This window comes from Heterodontus francisci, chromosome 27 (assembly GCF_036365525.1).
Source record: "Heterodontus francisci isolate sHetFra1 chromosome 27, sHetFra1.hap1, whole genome shotgun sequence".
Lineage (NCBI taxonomy): Eukaryota > Metazoa > Chordata > Chondrichthyes > Heterodontiformes > Heterodontidae > Heterodontus > Heterodontus francisci.
In genome coordinates, this window is record NC_090397.1 from 47315219 (window position 1) to 47332317 (window position 17099).

Sequence of the window (17099 nt, forward strand, 5' to 3'; positions counted from 1 at the left end):
CTGCATTTAATGTTTTAGATCAACATTACTGCCTCAATGGCTCAGTTCATAAATTAACTGCCATGCATCCTAGGAGGTTCTATACTTTAAACCCTGGTCCATGCTAAATTATCTACCATTAGCTGCCAGTGGTGGGAGTTGCTACAGTTTTTCTACACTATGGGAAGAGCAATTTCCAAGGCCCAACCATCTTCAGCTGCTTCATCCTTCCTTCTAACATAAGATCAAAAATGGAGATGTTTGTCAATGGTGGCAGAGTGTTCAGTTCTGTTCACAACTCCTCAGATAATGAAGCAATCCATGCCTGCATGCAGCAAGACCTGGACAACATTCAGGCTTGGGCTGCCATACAAGTGCCATTGCCAATGAGAGTCTAACCACCTCCACACAATGACATTACCATTGTCGAATCCACCAACATCCTGGGGGTCACATTGACCAGAAACTTAACTAGATCAACTACATAAACACTGTGGCTACAAGAGCAGATCAGAAGCTGGGTATTCTGCAGCAAGTGAGTTACCTCCTCACTCCCCAAAGCCTGTCCACCATCTACAAGGCACAAGTCAGGAGTGTGATGGAATACTCGCCACTTGCCTGGATGGATGCAGCTCCAACAACACTCAAGAAGCTTGACACCATCCAGGACAAAGCAGCCCAATTGATTGGCACCCCATCTACCACCTTAAACATTTACTCCCTCCACCACTGGCACAGTGGCAGCAGTGTGTACCATCTACATGATGCACTTCAGCAACTCCTGCGACAGCAACTTCCAAACCCGCGACCTCTTCCACCTAGATGGACAAGGGCAACAAACACATGGGAACACGACCACCTGCAAGTTCCCCTCCAAGTCACACACCATTCTGACTTGGAAATATAGCGCTATTCCTTCACTGTCGCTGGGTCAAAATCCTGGAACTCACTACCGAACAGCATTGTGAATTACTTTCACCACATGTTCTGCAACGGTTCTAAAAGGCAGCTTATCATCACCTTCTTGAGGGCATTTAGGGATGGATATTAATTGCTGGCCTTACCTGTAATGCCCTCATCCCTTAAATGAATCATATAAAAAAAAAGTCAATCAGGGTTTTGATTCCTATCCAATGGCTGCCATTGAAAGTACACAAAAACATCACGAAGACAGAAATCAGGCTCAGCTGTGATGCTCCTCAAGGTCAAATCAACCATCAGCACTTACTTTCTGGGCTCACAGATAAAGAATGATAACTTGGACAAGGTACCAGTAGACTGCCAGCTCCCATGAAATTTCACCCAACCTTCAGATGAGAAAGAGAAGACAGACAACTAAAAAATATATATATATTTTTTAGTTCTATGAAATTGCCGTTGGAATAATTTTTGAAATAAAGTCAGAAAGACGTAAATACTTTACTTGGTGTCATAAAAAATAGTTTAGACACGAGTCAATCTCCCAGGGCATTAAATATGGACTATCAAAACAAAACGTGATTTTGATGAAGTAGGGTTTCAAGGCAGGGAATAATTGGATCAAGGCACACAGATATAATTCATTCCCATTTTAAAGACACAGAAGCTTTGCTTATTTTTGTATTATATATTGCTACACCTACATTTAAAACGGAAACTGCCTGTGTGAACTCATCATTTTGTAAATACACACCCCGCCAAAGCCAGTGGTGGCACTGCAGCGCCTCTGCTGGAGGCATTTTAAAAGCCTGACGCCAAAATAGGCAGAGGGTGGGAAAATTTGTGGCCCGCATGCACGGTGCCCACATCGCAGAGCTGCCGCGATTCCAAACATGGCGGCTCATTACCATGGCAGGGGCAGCCCCGCACCCCCCCTCCCCAACCACCCCCCCCCCGCCATGGCATGGAGGGGGCAGGAAAGCCAACCTCAGCAACAGCGTCCGGTGCCAATGCACAGGCACCAGCGCCATTTTTAAAGAGCTTACAGCCCTAACTGATCATTTGAACTTTTAAAGACACCATTAAATTTATAGAAAATGAAAAAATATTTCCATGCCTTCTCCCAACCTCTCAATAGCTTAACACATAATTCCTGCCCTGCCCCCAGGAATACCCACGAATCCCCACAGGTGTCGGCCACCGAAATGAAGATCGGAGTGGGGAATAAGGTGGTGACGGGACCCTCATTAAGTCAGGTAGGTAAATTAATTTAAATATGGAAACGGTGGCCCCGTCGCTGAACGGCATGGCAGCTGCTATGAGGCCTCGCCAGCGCCAACATTGGTACGGGGCCTGCTGGCGTTGGGGTTGGTGGCGGGCCTCCTCTGTTGCTATCTTCATTCCCTGTCCCCCGCCACCATTCCTGATGTCAGAGAGCCTTTTAAATCCAGCCCAACGTGTCTAATTTACAGTTTCCATTATAAATGTGGATGCATGAACTTAGAATGGAATGTTAATAGGAAGTGCACACGGATATACTTTTAATATATTATAGATATACAAAGTACTTAGTGTGCATGAAGTTTCCCACATGCCAGGCATTTCCAAGCTGCAATACAATGAAATCCGTTTTCCTCATTTTTTTTCTAACACAACATTTACATTTTTTTTGCCACACAACTTCAACTACATCAGTAACCTGCTCATTAGGAATTACTGAATTTGATGAAAAAACAAAAGAAATATTCAATCGCAATAAACTGCCAGCCTCAACAGAGTCCTTGAATTAAATATCTGGGCCATTTTAGGTCACAATAAGATACAGATCTATTTGGACTTAGAATTTCAGTACTACCAAGTTACTAGTTCCTTAGGGGCTAAAACAATGACAGATTAACACTGGGCATTCACTGTACACACAGTTTAATTTCACCACAACAGGATGATTCAGTTCTGCTGCATGGTAGTTCAACAGGAATTTTGAATATTTTTCTCTATATATCCAAAATCATCAGTGGTTTGACTGTACTTCAACATTGCAGCCTTTGCAACTGTTACCTTGATTGAAAAGCAAGATTGATGTTACTTGTTTTCATCTAGCTTCACACCAGTTAAGACAAAAAAGAAAATCTTACCATTTTACTTTGAACAATATTTGACTGATCTTCTTGCCCACTACCATCTTTGCAACGGTGTTCTGAAATATCCCAGTAACAGGTCCACTTGCTCCTTACACAGGAGTCACATCTAAATAGTAAATGCATGCACATATATATCAAATTTTAAACTGCAATAGCTATTAAGTCCCTGGTTCACATAATTGTTTCTTAATCTGAAGCTTTTGAGTCCAAAATTAAATGAGGAACACCTATATAAAAAAAAATACTGTGGATGCTGGAAATCTGAAATAAAAAGAGAAAATGCTGGAAATACTCAGCAGTTCAGGCAGCATCAGTGGAGTGAGAAACAGAGTTAAAGTTTCAAGGCCTTTCATCAAAACTACAAAGTTTAGAGATGTAATAGGTTTTAAGCAAGTACAACAGCTGGGAAATGACCATGTAACGACTGGATTGTCATAAAAACCAAGCTGGTTCACTAATGCCCTTTAGGGAAGGAAATCTGCCATCCTTACCCTGTCTGCCTTATATGCAACTCCAGACCCACAGCAATGTGGTTGACTCTTAAGTGCCCCCTGAAATGGCCGACCAAGCCACTCATTTGTGTACACGAAGGTGACACACCACCATCTTCGCAAGGGCAGTAACGAATGGGGAATAAATGCTGGCGATGCCAGCAATGCCCACAAATTAAAAAAAAATCCTTACCTCAATGCAACCAGTGATAACATGGAGTCATCTCCTATCTTTTGGCCCTTGGGCAACATTTGTTCCCTAGCCTGCTCCTGCCATCACACTAACTCATTATTCCTTGCTGGTTCCTTGGTTTCTCGATCCACAAGATATATATGCATTGCACCACAGTTTTAGCACTCCAATCTTGGCCAGTGCCCTCTACCATGACTCCCTGAGCTCAACCACTTCCTCTTTCTAGCACTGAGTCACTACCATTACTGCCAAGTAGTTACTGCGAATGTTGTGGGCTGAGGACTTTGTCCAACTATCCAGTGCCTCTACTTTGTGGTACCTTTCACCTCCAAGCCTCCCACTTTCTTGCCACTGTCCATTCCCTTTCCAATTAGTGCATTACCTACATTCTTGCATCCTTTACTCCTCTTGTTTGTTAATTTAAAAAGACATTAGTGGGTAGGTAAAAGGTAAGAAATAAGAACGGCAGAACAGGCTGAATGGCTTACCTAACCTGTTCCTATATTTTCATATGAGCTTGTGTAGTCTTTCTTCAGTTTAGGACAGTGCTTAGTTGCTCTTTTGTTTACATGGTCCTACAGCTACAAAGTAGTGACTCGGTTACTAAATGCATAAGTGCACTAATCGTGGAAAGTACTTCTGCACATAGAATAACTTCTTGATTTCTAATATTATAAAATGCTTGCACTTGCTTCTTTTTAGCTCATTTTCATTTTGGGTCTTTTAATACCTTACGTTGACATTTTGAAAAAAATCAATGCACACCTTAAGAAGGTCTATATTTAAACATAGATGTCTTAACTAGCTCTGTCAATTACTTACTAGAAGAAAAAATACTTACGGAGTATTTGGAAACAATGTCATGGCAGCATTACAGTCATAAAATGAATAGTTGGTCCTTGTAAAAGGTATTGTTTTTCCTCCACTGACAATGTTCAGTTTCACCTCAACATCAGCATAATCTACACAGAAGAAAACCCACATTGATATCTTTTCAATGTTACTTTAAGGGTGAGTTTAGCATTTTAAGAAAGAACACATATTGTTTGTTACAATTCAGTGTCTTGCATTTTAAGTTGGGGAGAAGAATAAATCCATTATATTATGAGCTGTATTGTTTAACTCAAGATAAAACCCATGAATGTTTCTCTCAAAACTGCTAATTTCTAATGCAGGCATATCAAAACATGTCAAATAATTATCAATGAACACAATAAAGATCAGAAGCTTTCTGTAATCAATTCAAACAAGTGAGATAAAAAGAAAAAATGCAAATACTGGAAATATGAATGAAAATAGAAAATGCTGGAAATGGACAGTAGGTTGATCAGGAAAAGAAAAAGGCCAACAATCTGAGTGAGCACCCCAAACAAAATATTCATCTATTTTTCTCTTTTAGGTGCATTTCCAACATTTTCTGTTTGTACTTTACACAGTCCTTGCAATCGCAGCCATAATCATGTGATGAATAAAAAAGCACACTGTGGCAAAATTATGCTTTCAATGTATTCTGCTGTTGCAATACTAATATTTATTGCATCAATGTTATCACCTACAGCATTCAGTTTTATCAAACTCATATTTAATCACTTCTATTTATATCAACGTTCCCAAATGTAAATCCCCCTTCTGTAATCAAATGTAACCAATAACGGTTCACAAATACACAAGGGTTCTCTCACACAGTAGTCTTAGTGAAGCATGTCCAGGAATCAGTCTGCTTCAGTATAGTGGCACATGATTTTTGTCCAGAATTCTGCCCTCAATATTCATTAGCCTTGCGATGTTCCAAGCATTTAAAAAATTATACACCAAAGTTATTTGCCAAAAAACAGAGTCTTACATTTTAAACACTGCTGCATGAGACAACGAACAAAGACTTTTTTTTGTATATGAGGTGACATAATGAGAGGATAAATGTTAACGAGGACAGACAACCTAAAAATTCTGCCTTGGTCCTGTGACTGTTATACTTGAATTCAAAAGAATTTTTATTGGCAAGTTCCTTGAAACTAGTATATCCTTTCACATGAGAACTTACCTTGACCTGGAGGTGTAGCAACAATTTCATTGATAGGTGGAGACTGACAAGTAATAGATCCTGGTGAGTGTGTTGGATTAACACTTTTAACATTATTAAAAAAACACTCTATGTGGTCTTCATCTGTTAAAGCAGGGAATGGGTCTATGTTCAGTTGCACCTGGATACACGAAAAAGAAAACAAACTATGCAAAATAATTTTGTAGCGAATGACATGTCACACGACCCAAAAACATAAAGCTCAAAACAATCAATCATTGAAGAATATCTTAAACTTTACTTGCACTTTTTGGATGGTATTAGTTTTACTGAACCATTGTAAATTACATTTCAAAATCACAAACTTGCAAGAGATTTAAAAAATTCTGATGAAGAAAATTTAATAACCCACAACTCTGAAGGTTCAGTCAATAGAATGGTCAGAATAAGTCTGATTGTTCAAAAGTACCTTAAGTTGTTTGTACTCACTTATGATGATTGGGCACAATTGTAAGGAAGAATGGCTGCAATTGTCAAACATCCTCTAATTTTTGGCATTAATTTAGAAATATAAAGTTTGGACCAACCATATTGGGTGTACGTATTTATATATACATATATCTCCGCACATTATTATACATGGAAACAAAATTATAGAACCAACCAATACCTTTGCAATGTAATCCAACTTTAGAAACTACAAGTAAGTAATGAAGTGTACCTGGCCTTCTTCATTTCGACTCATGTTCTGAGGAACAGCACTCATGACCATCACACATCGTTTGTTCAGACTCCACAACCAATGGGCTTTTTCACCAGCTTTTGAACAATTCGACTTCCTAGAGCAGCTGATCAGACCAGTTATAGAAATGAGTATAAATAAGAGTACTGGCCTACAACATATTTGGAAATGCAAATATTATTTGCTGTACTGTACTCTAAGCTGGTCATTATCCCTATATGTCACCAAACCAAGACTACCTTCAACTTACTCTTTCTCAGGGCCTTTAAACTATGGCACTCAGTTCCCTTTATCTTTCTTTTCATCTACATCTTCAGGTTTTGAATATACACGCTTAGCATTTAAATCACTATTTTCTGATTCATTCCCTTTCTTCTAATCTTCTCAACCTTGGTATTACAGGCCTTTCTCCATTTAAAGAAAGAAATCTAGTGTCCAGGTTAAACAACTGTACATAATTCTGGCATTTAACATTGAGAAATTTAAGGATTTATTCTTTCAGAGACACAGGTTATTTATCTCATTCTATGCAAATATATACTACTGGAGATTAGAGGAAATTGCAAAAATCTAACAAAGTAAGCCTATATTGACAGCAAGCTCTGAAGTATAGAATTCCAGTTAATAAGTTTTAGATTAGATTTTTAGATTAGAGATACAGCACTGAAACAGGCCCTTCGGCCCACCGAGTCTGTGCCGAACATCAACCACCCATTTATACTAATCCTACACTAATCCCATATTCCCAACAAACATCCCCACCTGTCCCTATATTTCCCTACCACCTACCTATACTGGTGACAATTTATAATGGCCAATTTACCTATCAACCTGCAAGTCTTTTGGCTTGTGGGAGGAAACCGGAGCACCCGGAGAAAACCCACGCAGACACAGGGAGAACTTGCAAACTCCACACAGGAAGTACCCGGAATCGAACCCGGGTCCCTGGAGCTGTGAGGCTGCGGTGCTAACCACTGCGCCACTGTGTCGCCCTAAATCATGTGCAAAAGTGCAATTTTTAAAATTCATTTGTGGGATGTGGGTGTCGCTGGCTTGGCCAGCATTTGTTGCCCATCCCTAATTGCCCTTGAACTGAGTGGCTTACTAGGCCATTTCAGCGAACATTTTAAAAGTCAACCACATAGCTGGAAGTCTGGATTTACATGTAGGCTAGACCAAGTAAGGACGGCAGATTTTCTTCCTTAAAAGGACATTAGTGAACCAGATGAGTTTTTACAACAATCGACAATGGTTTCATGGTCATCATTAGACTAACTTTTAACTCCAGATTTATTAACTGAATTCAAATTTCACCATCCAGTCCAGTGACATTACCGCTATGCCATTGCCCCCCCCCCCCCCCCCTCTATTGGAGTCCTAAAAAGAAATGGGTATTGGTTTCATTTTTAAAAACAGAAAATGCAAATATATTGGTTATATTTTTCCTTCTCACCACACCTCAAAATGTAAGTTAAGGCCCTAAGCTTGTTGCCCTTACTAAATACTGCTCCTGGATATACAAGAGATCATCACTGGTTGCCTGCTGATTCAGATAACAGCAACAAGGATAACGCCAGGGCTCTCAGCTTTATGCTATAAGAGACTCGCTCAACATTTGGATGTGGGGACCAAATGTATTGTTCCCAAGTTTGTGGATGATACAAAACTAGGTGAGGATGTGTGTTGTGAGGAAGATGAAAAGTAGCTTCAAGGAGATTTGGACAGACTTAGAGAGTGGGAAAGAACACGGCAGATGAAATATAATGTGGAAAAATGTGAGGCTATCCACTTTGGTAGGAGGAATCGATGTGTAGAGTACTTCTTAAATGGTAAGAGATTAGAAAGTGTAGCTGTACAAAGGGACCTGTGGATTGTCATCAATAAGTCACTGAAAGCAAACATGCAGGTGCAGCAAGCAATTAAGAAGGCTTTATAATAAAAGCAAAATACTGCGGATGCTGGAAATCTGAAACAAAAACAAGAAATGCTGGATTCACTCAGCAGGTCTGGCAGCATCTGTGGAAAGAGAAGCAGAGTTAACGTTTCGGGTCAGTGACCCTTCTTCGGAACTGACAAATATTAGAAAAGTCACAGATTATAAACAAGTGAGGTGGGGGTTGGGCAAGAGATAACAAAGGAGAAGGTGCAGATTGGACCAGGCCACATAGCTGACCAAAAGGTCACGGAGCAAAGGCAAACAATATGTTAATGGTGTTTTGAAAGACAAAGCATTAGTACAGATTAGGTGTGAATATACTGAATATAGAACATCAGCAAGTGCAAACCTGAAGAAAAACAACCTGAAAAAAACAGTGGGTAAGCAAACTGAACAAACTAACATGAAATGAAATAAATGCAAAAAATGTAAAAAGGAATGCAAAAAAAAGGAAGAAAAATTAACTAAAAATGACTAAAAATGAAAGTAAAGTGGGGGGGCTGTCATGCTCTGAAATTATTGAACTCAATGTTCAGTCCGGCAGGCTGTAGTGTGCCTAATCGGTAGATGAGATGCTGTTCCTCGAGCTTGCGTTGATGTTCACTGGAACACTGCAGCAATCCCAGGACAGAGATGTGAGCATGAGAGCAGGGGGGAGTGTTGAAATGGCAAGCAACCGGAAGCTCAGGGTCCTGCTTGCGGACTGAGCGGAGATGTTCCGCAAAGCGGTCACCCAGTCTGCGCTTGGTCTCCCCAATGTAGAGGAGACCACACTGCGAGCAGCGAATACAGTATACTACATTGAAAGAAGTACAAGTAAATCGCTGCTTCACCTGAAAGGAGTGTTTGGGGCCTGGGATAGTGAGGAGAGAGGAGGTAAATGGGCAGGTGTTACACCTCCTGCGATTGCAAGGGAAGGTGCCCTGGGACGGGGACGAGGTGGTGGGGGTAATGGAGGAGTGGACCAGGGTGTCGCGGAGGGAACGATCCCTTCGGAATGCTGACAGGGGAAGGGAGGGGAAGATGCGACTGGTAGTGGCATCACGCTGGAGGTGGCGAAAATGGCGGAGGATGATCCTTTGGATATGGAGGCTGGTGGGATGAAAAGTGAGGACAAGGGGAACCCTGTCACGGTTCTGGGAGGGAGGGGAAGGGGTGAGGGTAGAGGTGCGGGGAATGGGTCGGACACGGTTGAGGGCCCTGTCAACCACAGTGGGGGGAAATCCTCGGTTGAGGAAAAAGGAGGTCATATCAGAAGCACCGTCATGGAAGGTAGCATCATCAGAGCAGATGCGTCGGAGACGGAGAAACTGGGAGAATGGAATGGAGTCCTTACAGGAGGTAGGGTGTGAAGAAGTGTAGTCGAGGTAGCTGTGGGAGTCAGTGGGCTTATAATGGATATTGGTAGACAACCTTTCCCCAGAGATGGAGACAGAGAAGTCGAGGAAGGGAAGGGAAGTGTCAGAGATGGACCATGTAAAGGTGAGAGAAGGGTGGAAATTGGAAGCAAAGTTGATAAAGTTTTCGAGTTCGGGGCGGGAGCAGGAAACGGCACCGATACAGTCATCAATGTACCGGAAAAAGAGTTGGGGGAGGGGGCCTGAGTAGGACTGGAACAAAGAATGCTCGACATATCCCACAAAAAGACAGGCATAACTAGGACCCATGCGGGTACCCATAGCGACACCTTTTACTTGAAGGAAGTGCGTGGAGTTGAAGGAGAAGTTGTTCAATGTGAGAACAAGTTCAGCCAGGCGGAGGAGGGTGGTGGTGGATGGGGACTGGTTGGGCCTCTGTTCCAGGAAGAAGCGGAGAGCCCTCAAACCATCCTGGTGGGGGATGGAGGTGTAGAGCGATTGGACGTCCATAGTGAAGAGGAGGCGGTTGGGACCAGGAAACTGGAAATTGTCAAAATGACGTAGGGCGTCAGAAGAGTCACGGATGTAGGTGGGAAGAGACTGGACCAGCGGAGAAAAGATAGAGTCTAGATAGGAAGAAATAAGTTCAGTTGGGCAGGAGCAGGCTGACACAATGGGTCTGCCGGGACAGTCCCGTTTGTGGATTTTGGGAAGGAGATAGAAGCGGGCTGTCCGGGGTTGCGGGACTATGAGGTTGGAAGCTGTAGAGGGAAGATCTCCAGAGGAGATGAGGTCAGTGACAGTCCTTTGGACGGTGGCTTGATGTTCGGTGGTGGGGTCATGGTCCAGAGGGAGGTAGGAAGAGGTGTCTGTGAGTTGGCGTTGAGCTTCTGCAAGGTAGAGGTCGGTACGCCATACAACAACAGCACCACCCTTGTCTGCAGGTTTGATGACCATGTCGGGGTTAGACCTGAGAGAACGGAGTGCCTCAAGTTCAGAGGGGGACAGGTTAGAGTGAGTGAGGGGGGCAGAGAAATTGAGACGACCAATGTCTCGCCGACAGTTTTCAATGAAGAGATCAAGAGCGGGTAAGAGGCCAGGGTGAGGGGTCCAGGTAGAGGGAGAATGCTGGAGGCGGGTGAATGGGTCTGCTGGTCGGGGGGAGGACTCCTGGTCAAAGAAGTGAGCCCGGAGGCGGAGGCGAAGAAGGCTTTATGTTAGCCTTTATCACAAGAGGATGAGTACAGGAGTAGTGAAGTCTTGCTTCAATTGTATAGAGCCTTGGTTAGACCACACCTGGAGTACTGTGTGCAGTTTTGGTCCCCTTACTTTAGGGAGCATATTATTGCCATAGAGGGAGTGCAACAAAAGGTTCATCAGGCTTGCTCCCGGGATGGCGGTGCTGTCCTATGAGGAGAGATTGGAGAAACTGGGCCTGTATTCTCTAGAGTTTTGAAGAATGAGGGGTGATCTCATTGAAACCTGCAAAATACTTTAAGGGATAGACAGGGTTGATGCAGCTAAGATGTTTCCCCTGATTGGGGAGTCTAGAACCTGGGGACACAATTTCAAAATAAGGGGGAAGACACTTAGGACAGAGATGAGGAGAAATTTCTTTACTCATAGGGTCGTGAATCGTTGGAATTCTCGACCCCAGAGGGCTGTGGAAGCTCAGTCATTTAAAGCAGAGATTGACAGATTTCTAAATACCAATGACATAAAGGAATATGGGGATAGTGTGGGGAAAAAGGCATTGAGTTGGATGATCAGCCATGACCATAATGAATGACGGAGCAGGCTCAATCAGCTGAACGGCCTACTCCTGCTCCTATGTTCCTATCTAGTTTTCACTGCAGAAAAGGGAAATTAAGAAAGACATAACCTTTGAAATGTTGAGAAGCAGGATGTAAGCAGGCTGCTTAATTTTTACTGAGTAAAGAACTTTGGGATATAAACTTAAAATTAACAAGCGTCAGTCAACACTGAAGCTAGGGAGGAACTTCCTCCTACCAGATGGATATGTGGAACAGAGTAGTTGATGCTAGGACTTCCTTGAAAACAGAACTGAATAAATATACATACATGAAGCAAAAAACTGCAGGTCCTAGAAAAAAAAAGAAAATCTTGAAAACACAATGCAAGTCAACCAGCATCTGTGGACGGAGCAGCTGAGTTAATGGTTAAGTTGCAGACCCTTCATCAATAGGAATACAACAAAGGAGCAACGGAGGGGATAAAACAAAAAATACTCATTTGAGAACATGATTGGTAGTTATAGAAATACAAATAGAAAATGCTGGAAATACATAGTAGGTTATTTGGTAGTTGAAAACAGTCAGTTAATGGGCAAAATCTTGGGATGGGCACTGCTAATTAAACATTTCCTGACCCTTTCAGCTGGAATATAATTTGCATTAATGACAGTGTATGCTGTAAACTTGCCGTTATTTTTCCAGGAAGAGGAGGCCCAGTATTTCAGGTAGTGTACATATACCAGAACTGAAAATTATTACATAGAAAATATAGAGAAACAGGCCATTTTGTGTAGGAATTTAAACTCCACATCACCAGTAGTTTTACACTTCTGGAAGAAATCTACCCTATTTGCATTTAACTGAATTAAGACAAACTGCTTCCATCATTTCATTGGGGAGTCTGTTCCAGCGATTGACCACTGATAACATTATCTTGACAACATAAATTAAAAACTCCCCAAAAAGAAAAACTTACATTCCCTCTGCTACACACCAACCACAATAAGGATCTCTAGATGCAATGCAAGAATCACAACTTTTGTAGCTGCTGCATTCCTGTACTGGCAGACGAGTGATCTGAAATACAAGTTTTCAACAAAATAATGAAATTCTGCATACTTTGAAATACAGAAATTGAAATTGTTAAACACAACTACTAATTACTGCACAATGAATTGACTGCAACAAGAAATCTCAAAATATCTTTTCATTGTTGCAGGACAAAATTCATACCCCAGTAGTGAACTGGTAGCTTGGAAAATAAAGCCATATTTACACAGAGTTGCAAAGTTAGCTTAGACAGGTTTCACTTCATTTCTGACTTAGTCGGTTGAATGCAAGGTGCCCTCTACAACATGCACCTGGTGTTGAGAGAACGATACATTACATGCCGTGGCAATACAATTCCTAAATCATCTCCTAGAGGTAGACAAAGTACTACTGTTTGACAAAGTACCACATAAAAGGCTGGTTAACAAAACTGAGGCTCATGGAATAGGAGGGTCAGCTTGGATGAAAAATTGGCTTAAGGACAGAAATGCAAACTAGAGGATGGTATGCAGTGCTGTTCCTCAAGGGTAGAACCACTTTTGTTTTCTGCTACATATAAATGACTTGAATATTGGAATAGAGAGCAACATTTCAAACTTTTTCCATGATACCAAACTTGAAAGAGTGGCAAACAGTGAGGATGAAACAAATCTCCTGCAACAGGACAGATAGGCTAGCAGAATGGGCAGACAAGTGGCAGATGGAATTTAATACAGAGACATGAGGGGTGATGCATTTTGGCAGAACGGATGAAAAAGGACTGAATAGCACAGTTCTAAAGAGTGTGCAAGGACAGAGGGTCCTGGGGGTGCATGTGCATATAGATCTTTGAAGGTGGCAGGACATATTGAGAGAGAGAATGGTCAGCAAAGCTTATGGGTTCTTGGGATTCATAAGTAAAGTCATCAAGTACAAAAGCAGGGAAGTTATGTTGAACTTTTATAAAGCGCTGGTTAGGCCACAGCTAGAGTATGGTGCTCAGTTTTGGTCATCACACTTTAGGAAGGATGCGAGGGTGCGGAGGAGATTTACCAGAATGGTTCCAGGGATGGGGGATTTTAGTTACAAGGTTAGGTTGGAAAAGCTGGGGTTATTCTCCTTGGAGCAAAGGAGATTGCAGGGAGATTTGATAGTGATATACAAGATTATGACAGTTCTGAATAAGGTGGACAAAGAAAAGCTGTTCCCATTAGCTAATGGTACAAGGACTAGGGGACACATTTAAGGTTTTGGGCAAGAGATGCAAGGGGGATGTGAGGAAGAACTTTTTGTTCATGTAGCAAATGGTAATGACCCGGAACTCACTGCCTAAAAGGGTGCTGGAAGCAGAGGCAATGAAAGATTTCAAAAGGAAATTGGATGGGCAATTGAGGGAAATAAACTTGCAGGGCCATGAGGATAGAGCGGGGGAATGGGACTTAATGGATTGCTCTACGAAGAGCCTGCATAGACTTGATGGGTTAAATGGTCTCCTTTTGCACTGTAAATTATCTATGAAATTAAAATTCATCGGCCTCAATCCCTATAGTGTCAATGACCCAGATCGATTGAGACATATGGAGTAATAAATCAGGGGCTCGAGGCCTTGTATTTAAATATTTATCTTAAGTGGCGGCTCTGTTTGCTCACAGTACGCAGAGCTTCTTGGGCCTACCTATCTCTGTTGCTGAAGGCTTCAGACTTAAACAATTTTACAACATATGCTATGAAATACTGTTTTAAAAGTGACCAGGAGAAAACAAATTTAAATAGATGCGTCTCAAACTGAAAATGTGTCTCCAACTCAGAAGAGCTACCAAATATATTCACACAAAATTTATAAAGATGCTTGTACTTGAATTGAATGACTTGATCTCAGCCGTGGGTAGCTGAACCAGGCAATAACTACTGGTTATGTATTAAAATAAACTGCATTATTTTGTAGTGAGCCTGGTTTTAACTCCATATACACTGTGACAATTGAAATAAACCAATACCATGATACACTATATAGACAATTTTTTGTTTTTGGAACAAAAATATGACTCAAATAGAAATACAAGATAAAATAATGTATTACCTTTTTTTCAGTCATGACATACAGGTGATCTCTTTTTGCATCAAAAACAAGGTCACTGTTCACCTTGCTGCTTGGGATCATATAAACAGTCTGATAATCAACAGCTGTTTTGTCCAGAAACACCTATTAGATAGTGAACATTTATAACTTGCGTGCAACCAACAAATGCATGGCAATGTCACACCCATATCATTACTCACAACTAATAAAAAAAGGAAATCTATCCATATTTGGCTGGTTATTCTGTATTGCCTTATGACTAAAAATAAAACTATTATCGGTAGCGAAACTTTGTGTCTGATAAAATGTAATCTTTATACATATCATCACAATGTTCATCCTCACCCTTCAAACTATCTTAAGTTTGTAGAAACTTCCATCAACTTACAAATTACTGATCATCTTGAAAAATCTGGCCTCATCTATGATGACCAGTAGCTTGCCACTGCACTTGTGATCTTCATACCCATGTTAATATACTTTTGATACTCCAAACACTGGTGTTATATTTGTCACCAACTTGAGCGTCGCCAAAACTTTCAATAGGATGTAGCACTGTGCACTTGTAAACCTAAGCCATTCAGTTTCCCCTCAAGTCACCCCAGCTGTGTGGCTGACGTCAGGTTCTCAGACTCATGTTTCTGGCAACCACCCCCCCCCCCCTGCCACCCTCCCGATTTAACTCAGCGATATTTGAAAGCTCAGCTGTCTTTTCTACTCTGTTCCTGCTCTGTAACCTCAACAAACACCACAATTTTCATCCTTTTGTTCCTTCAGATCATTGTCTCAGTGAACATGCCTCAATTACTCTTGCAGTGCAAGGGCGAAAATATTATATCCTGAGGGCTATTACCTTTGATATAGCATTGACAGTTAGCAACAGGTCAGGGCTGTTTAATATTCACCCAATTTCAACCAACCACATGCAGCTCCTCATCATTCAAAACACTGAGGACAGAATGAACTTCCTGTTCTTAAAAATGGTTATAAAGCTTCACCAATATTGATACATCTCCCTCCTGAAAATAAATCTTTAAACAATCCAAGAACGACAAAGCCTATTGGTTCCATTATGAACGATGCTCTCTTAGGCAGTCCCTCAGCAACGAGGATGACTTCCTCCTTCCGCTGTTTGTGCTTGGTCGCTGCCTGTGCATGCCAACGTTGTTCGAACTGGCAGGCACCTTCGCAGATGCTTCTTCTCCATTTTAGGTGGTCTCGGGCAAGAGATTCCCACGAGTCCATGGAGATGTCACATTTTTTCAGGGAGGCTTTAAGGACATCCTTATAGCATTTTCTCTAACCTCCTCTTGCTGTGACAGAGCCCGGAGTAGAAAGTTTGCTTTGAGAGTCTTGTGTCAGGCATGCGGACAATGTCACCTGCCCAACATAGCCATGACCGGTGTCTTGATACTGGGTATGTCGGCCTGAGAGAGGACACTGATATTGGAACGCCTGTCCCGCCACTGAATTTGCAGGATATTGCGGTGGCACCGCTGTGATCTCTCTCCACGGCTTTGAGATGTCCGCTGTACAGTGTCCATGCTTCCAATGCATACAGGAGGGCGGGTAACACTGTGGCCCTGTAGACCTTGAGCTTGGTGCCTGGTTTGAGGTCTTTGTCATCAAACACTTTTCCATAGATGATCGAAGACTGCGCTTACATACTGGAGGCGATGCTAAGTTGAATCATCGATGGCTGCCCTTACTGAGGAGGCTCCCAAGATATAAGAAGTGATCCGCATTGTCCAGTGGTTCGCTGTGGATCTTGATAGTCAGGAAGCAGTGTTGCAATGTGGGACAAGGTTGGTAGAGGACCTTTGCCTTCCGGCTGTTTAGCTTCAGACCCGTTCTTTAATATGCCTCCGTGAATGCACCAAGAGTTTGAAGCTCGGCCTCAGAGTGTACGCATATGCGAGTGTTGTCAGCATATTGCAGCTCGATGACAGAGGTTGGGGTGATCTTGGTTCTGGACTGGAGGCGATGTAGGTTAAACAATTTCCCACTTGTCCTGTAGAGTAGATCTACTCCCGCAGGGAGCTTCATGGAGATGAGGTGGAGTGTTGGGGCGAGGAAGGTGGAAAAGAGCATTGGTGCGATGAGACAGCCTTGCTTAATGCCAGTTTGCACTCGGATTGGGTCAGTGGCAGATCTGTTGGCATGGACTACAGCTTACATGTTGGTGTGCTTAAATGAAGTTACTGGTAAACAAACCCACTGTCTTGCGGGTTTGTGCTCAACTCTACCACAGCTGGCAAAAGCAGATTTGTTATTCATTGTGTTGATGGCAGCTCTTTTCATCAGAAATTCCAGTCGCTGGAGTGGATGAGTGAGATGTTAATTAACAACCAGGATCTTTTCCTTCTGTTGTGGTGAAGGTATGTTCACTTGTGGACTGCTTGACCATCTCCACTTGCATTTCGCTTCAGGAATTACGGCTTGAATTTCCACTGGTATC

General features: G+C 42.2%; 1 protein-coding gene across 5 annotated transcripts in view; it reads right to left on the reverse strand.

Annotated features, from left to right (window-relative positions):
* Nucleotides 1–17099, reverse strand: part of LOC137384799 (plexin-B2-like) — a 258477-nt gene that overhangs the window by 57827 nt on the left and 183551 nt on the right. For all 5 annotated transcript variants that reach the window (XM_068059289.1, XM_068059290.1, XM_068059291.1 and 2 more), the window contains 6 exons: nt 14642–14764; nt 12509–12609; nt 6464–6590; nt 5764–5923; nt 4564–4684; nt 3033–3144 (listed from right to left, as the gene is read on the reverse strand). In XM_068059289.1, coding sequence (XP_067915390.1) covers nt 3033–3144; nt 4564–4684; nt 5764–5923; nt 6464–6590; nt 12509–12609; nt 14642–14764 — 744 coding nt within the window. The remainder of the gene's footprint in view (nt 1–3032; nt 3145–4563; nt 4685–5763; nt 5924–6463; nt 6591–12508; nt 12610–14641; nt 14765–17099) is intronic.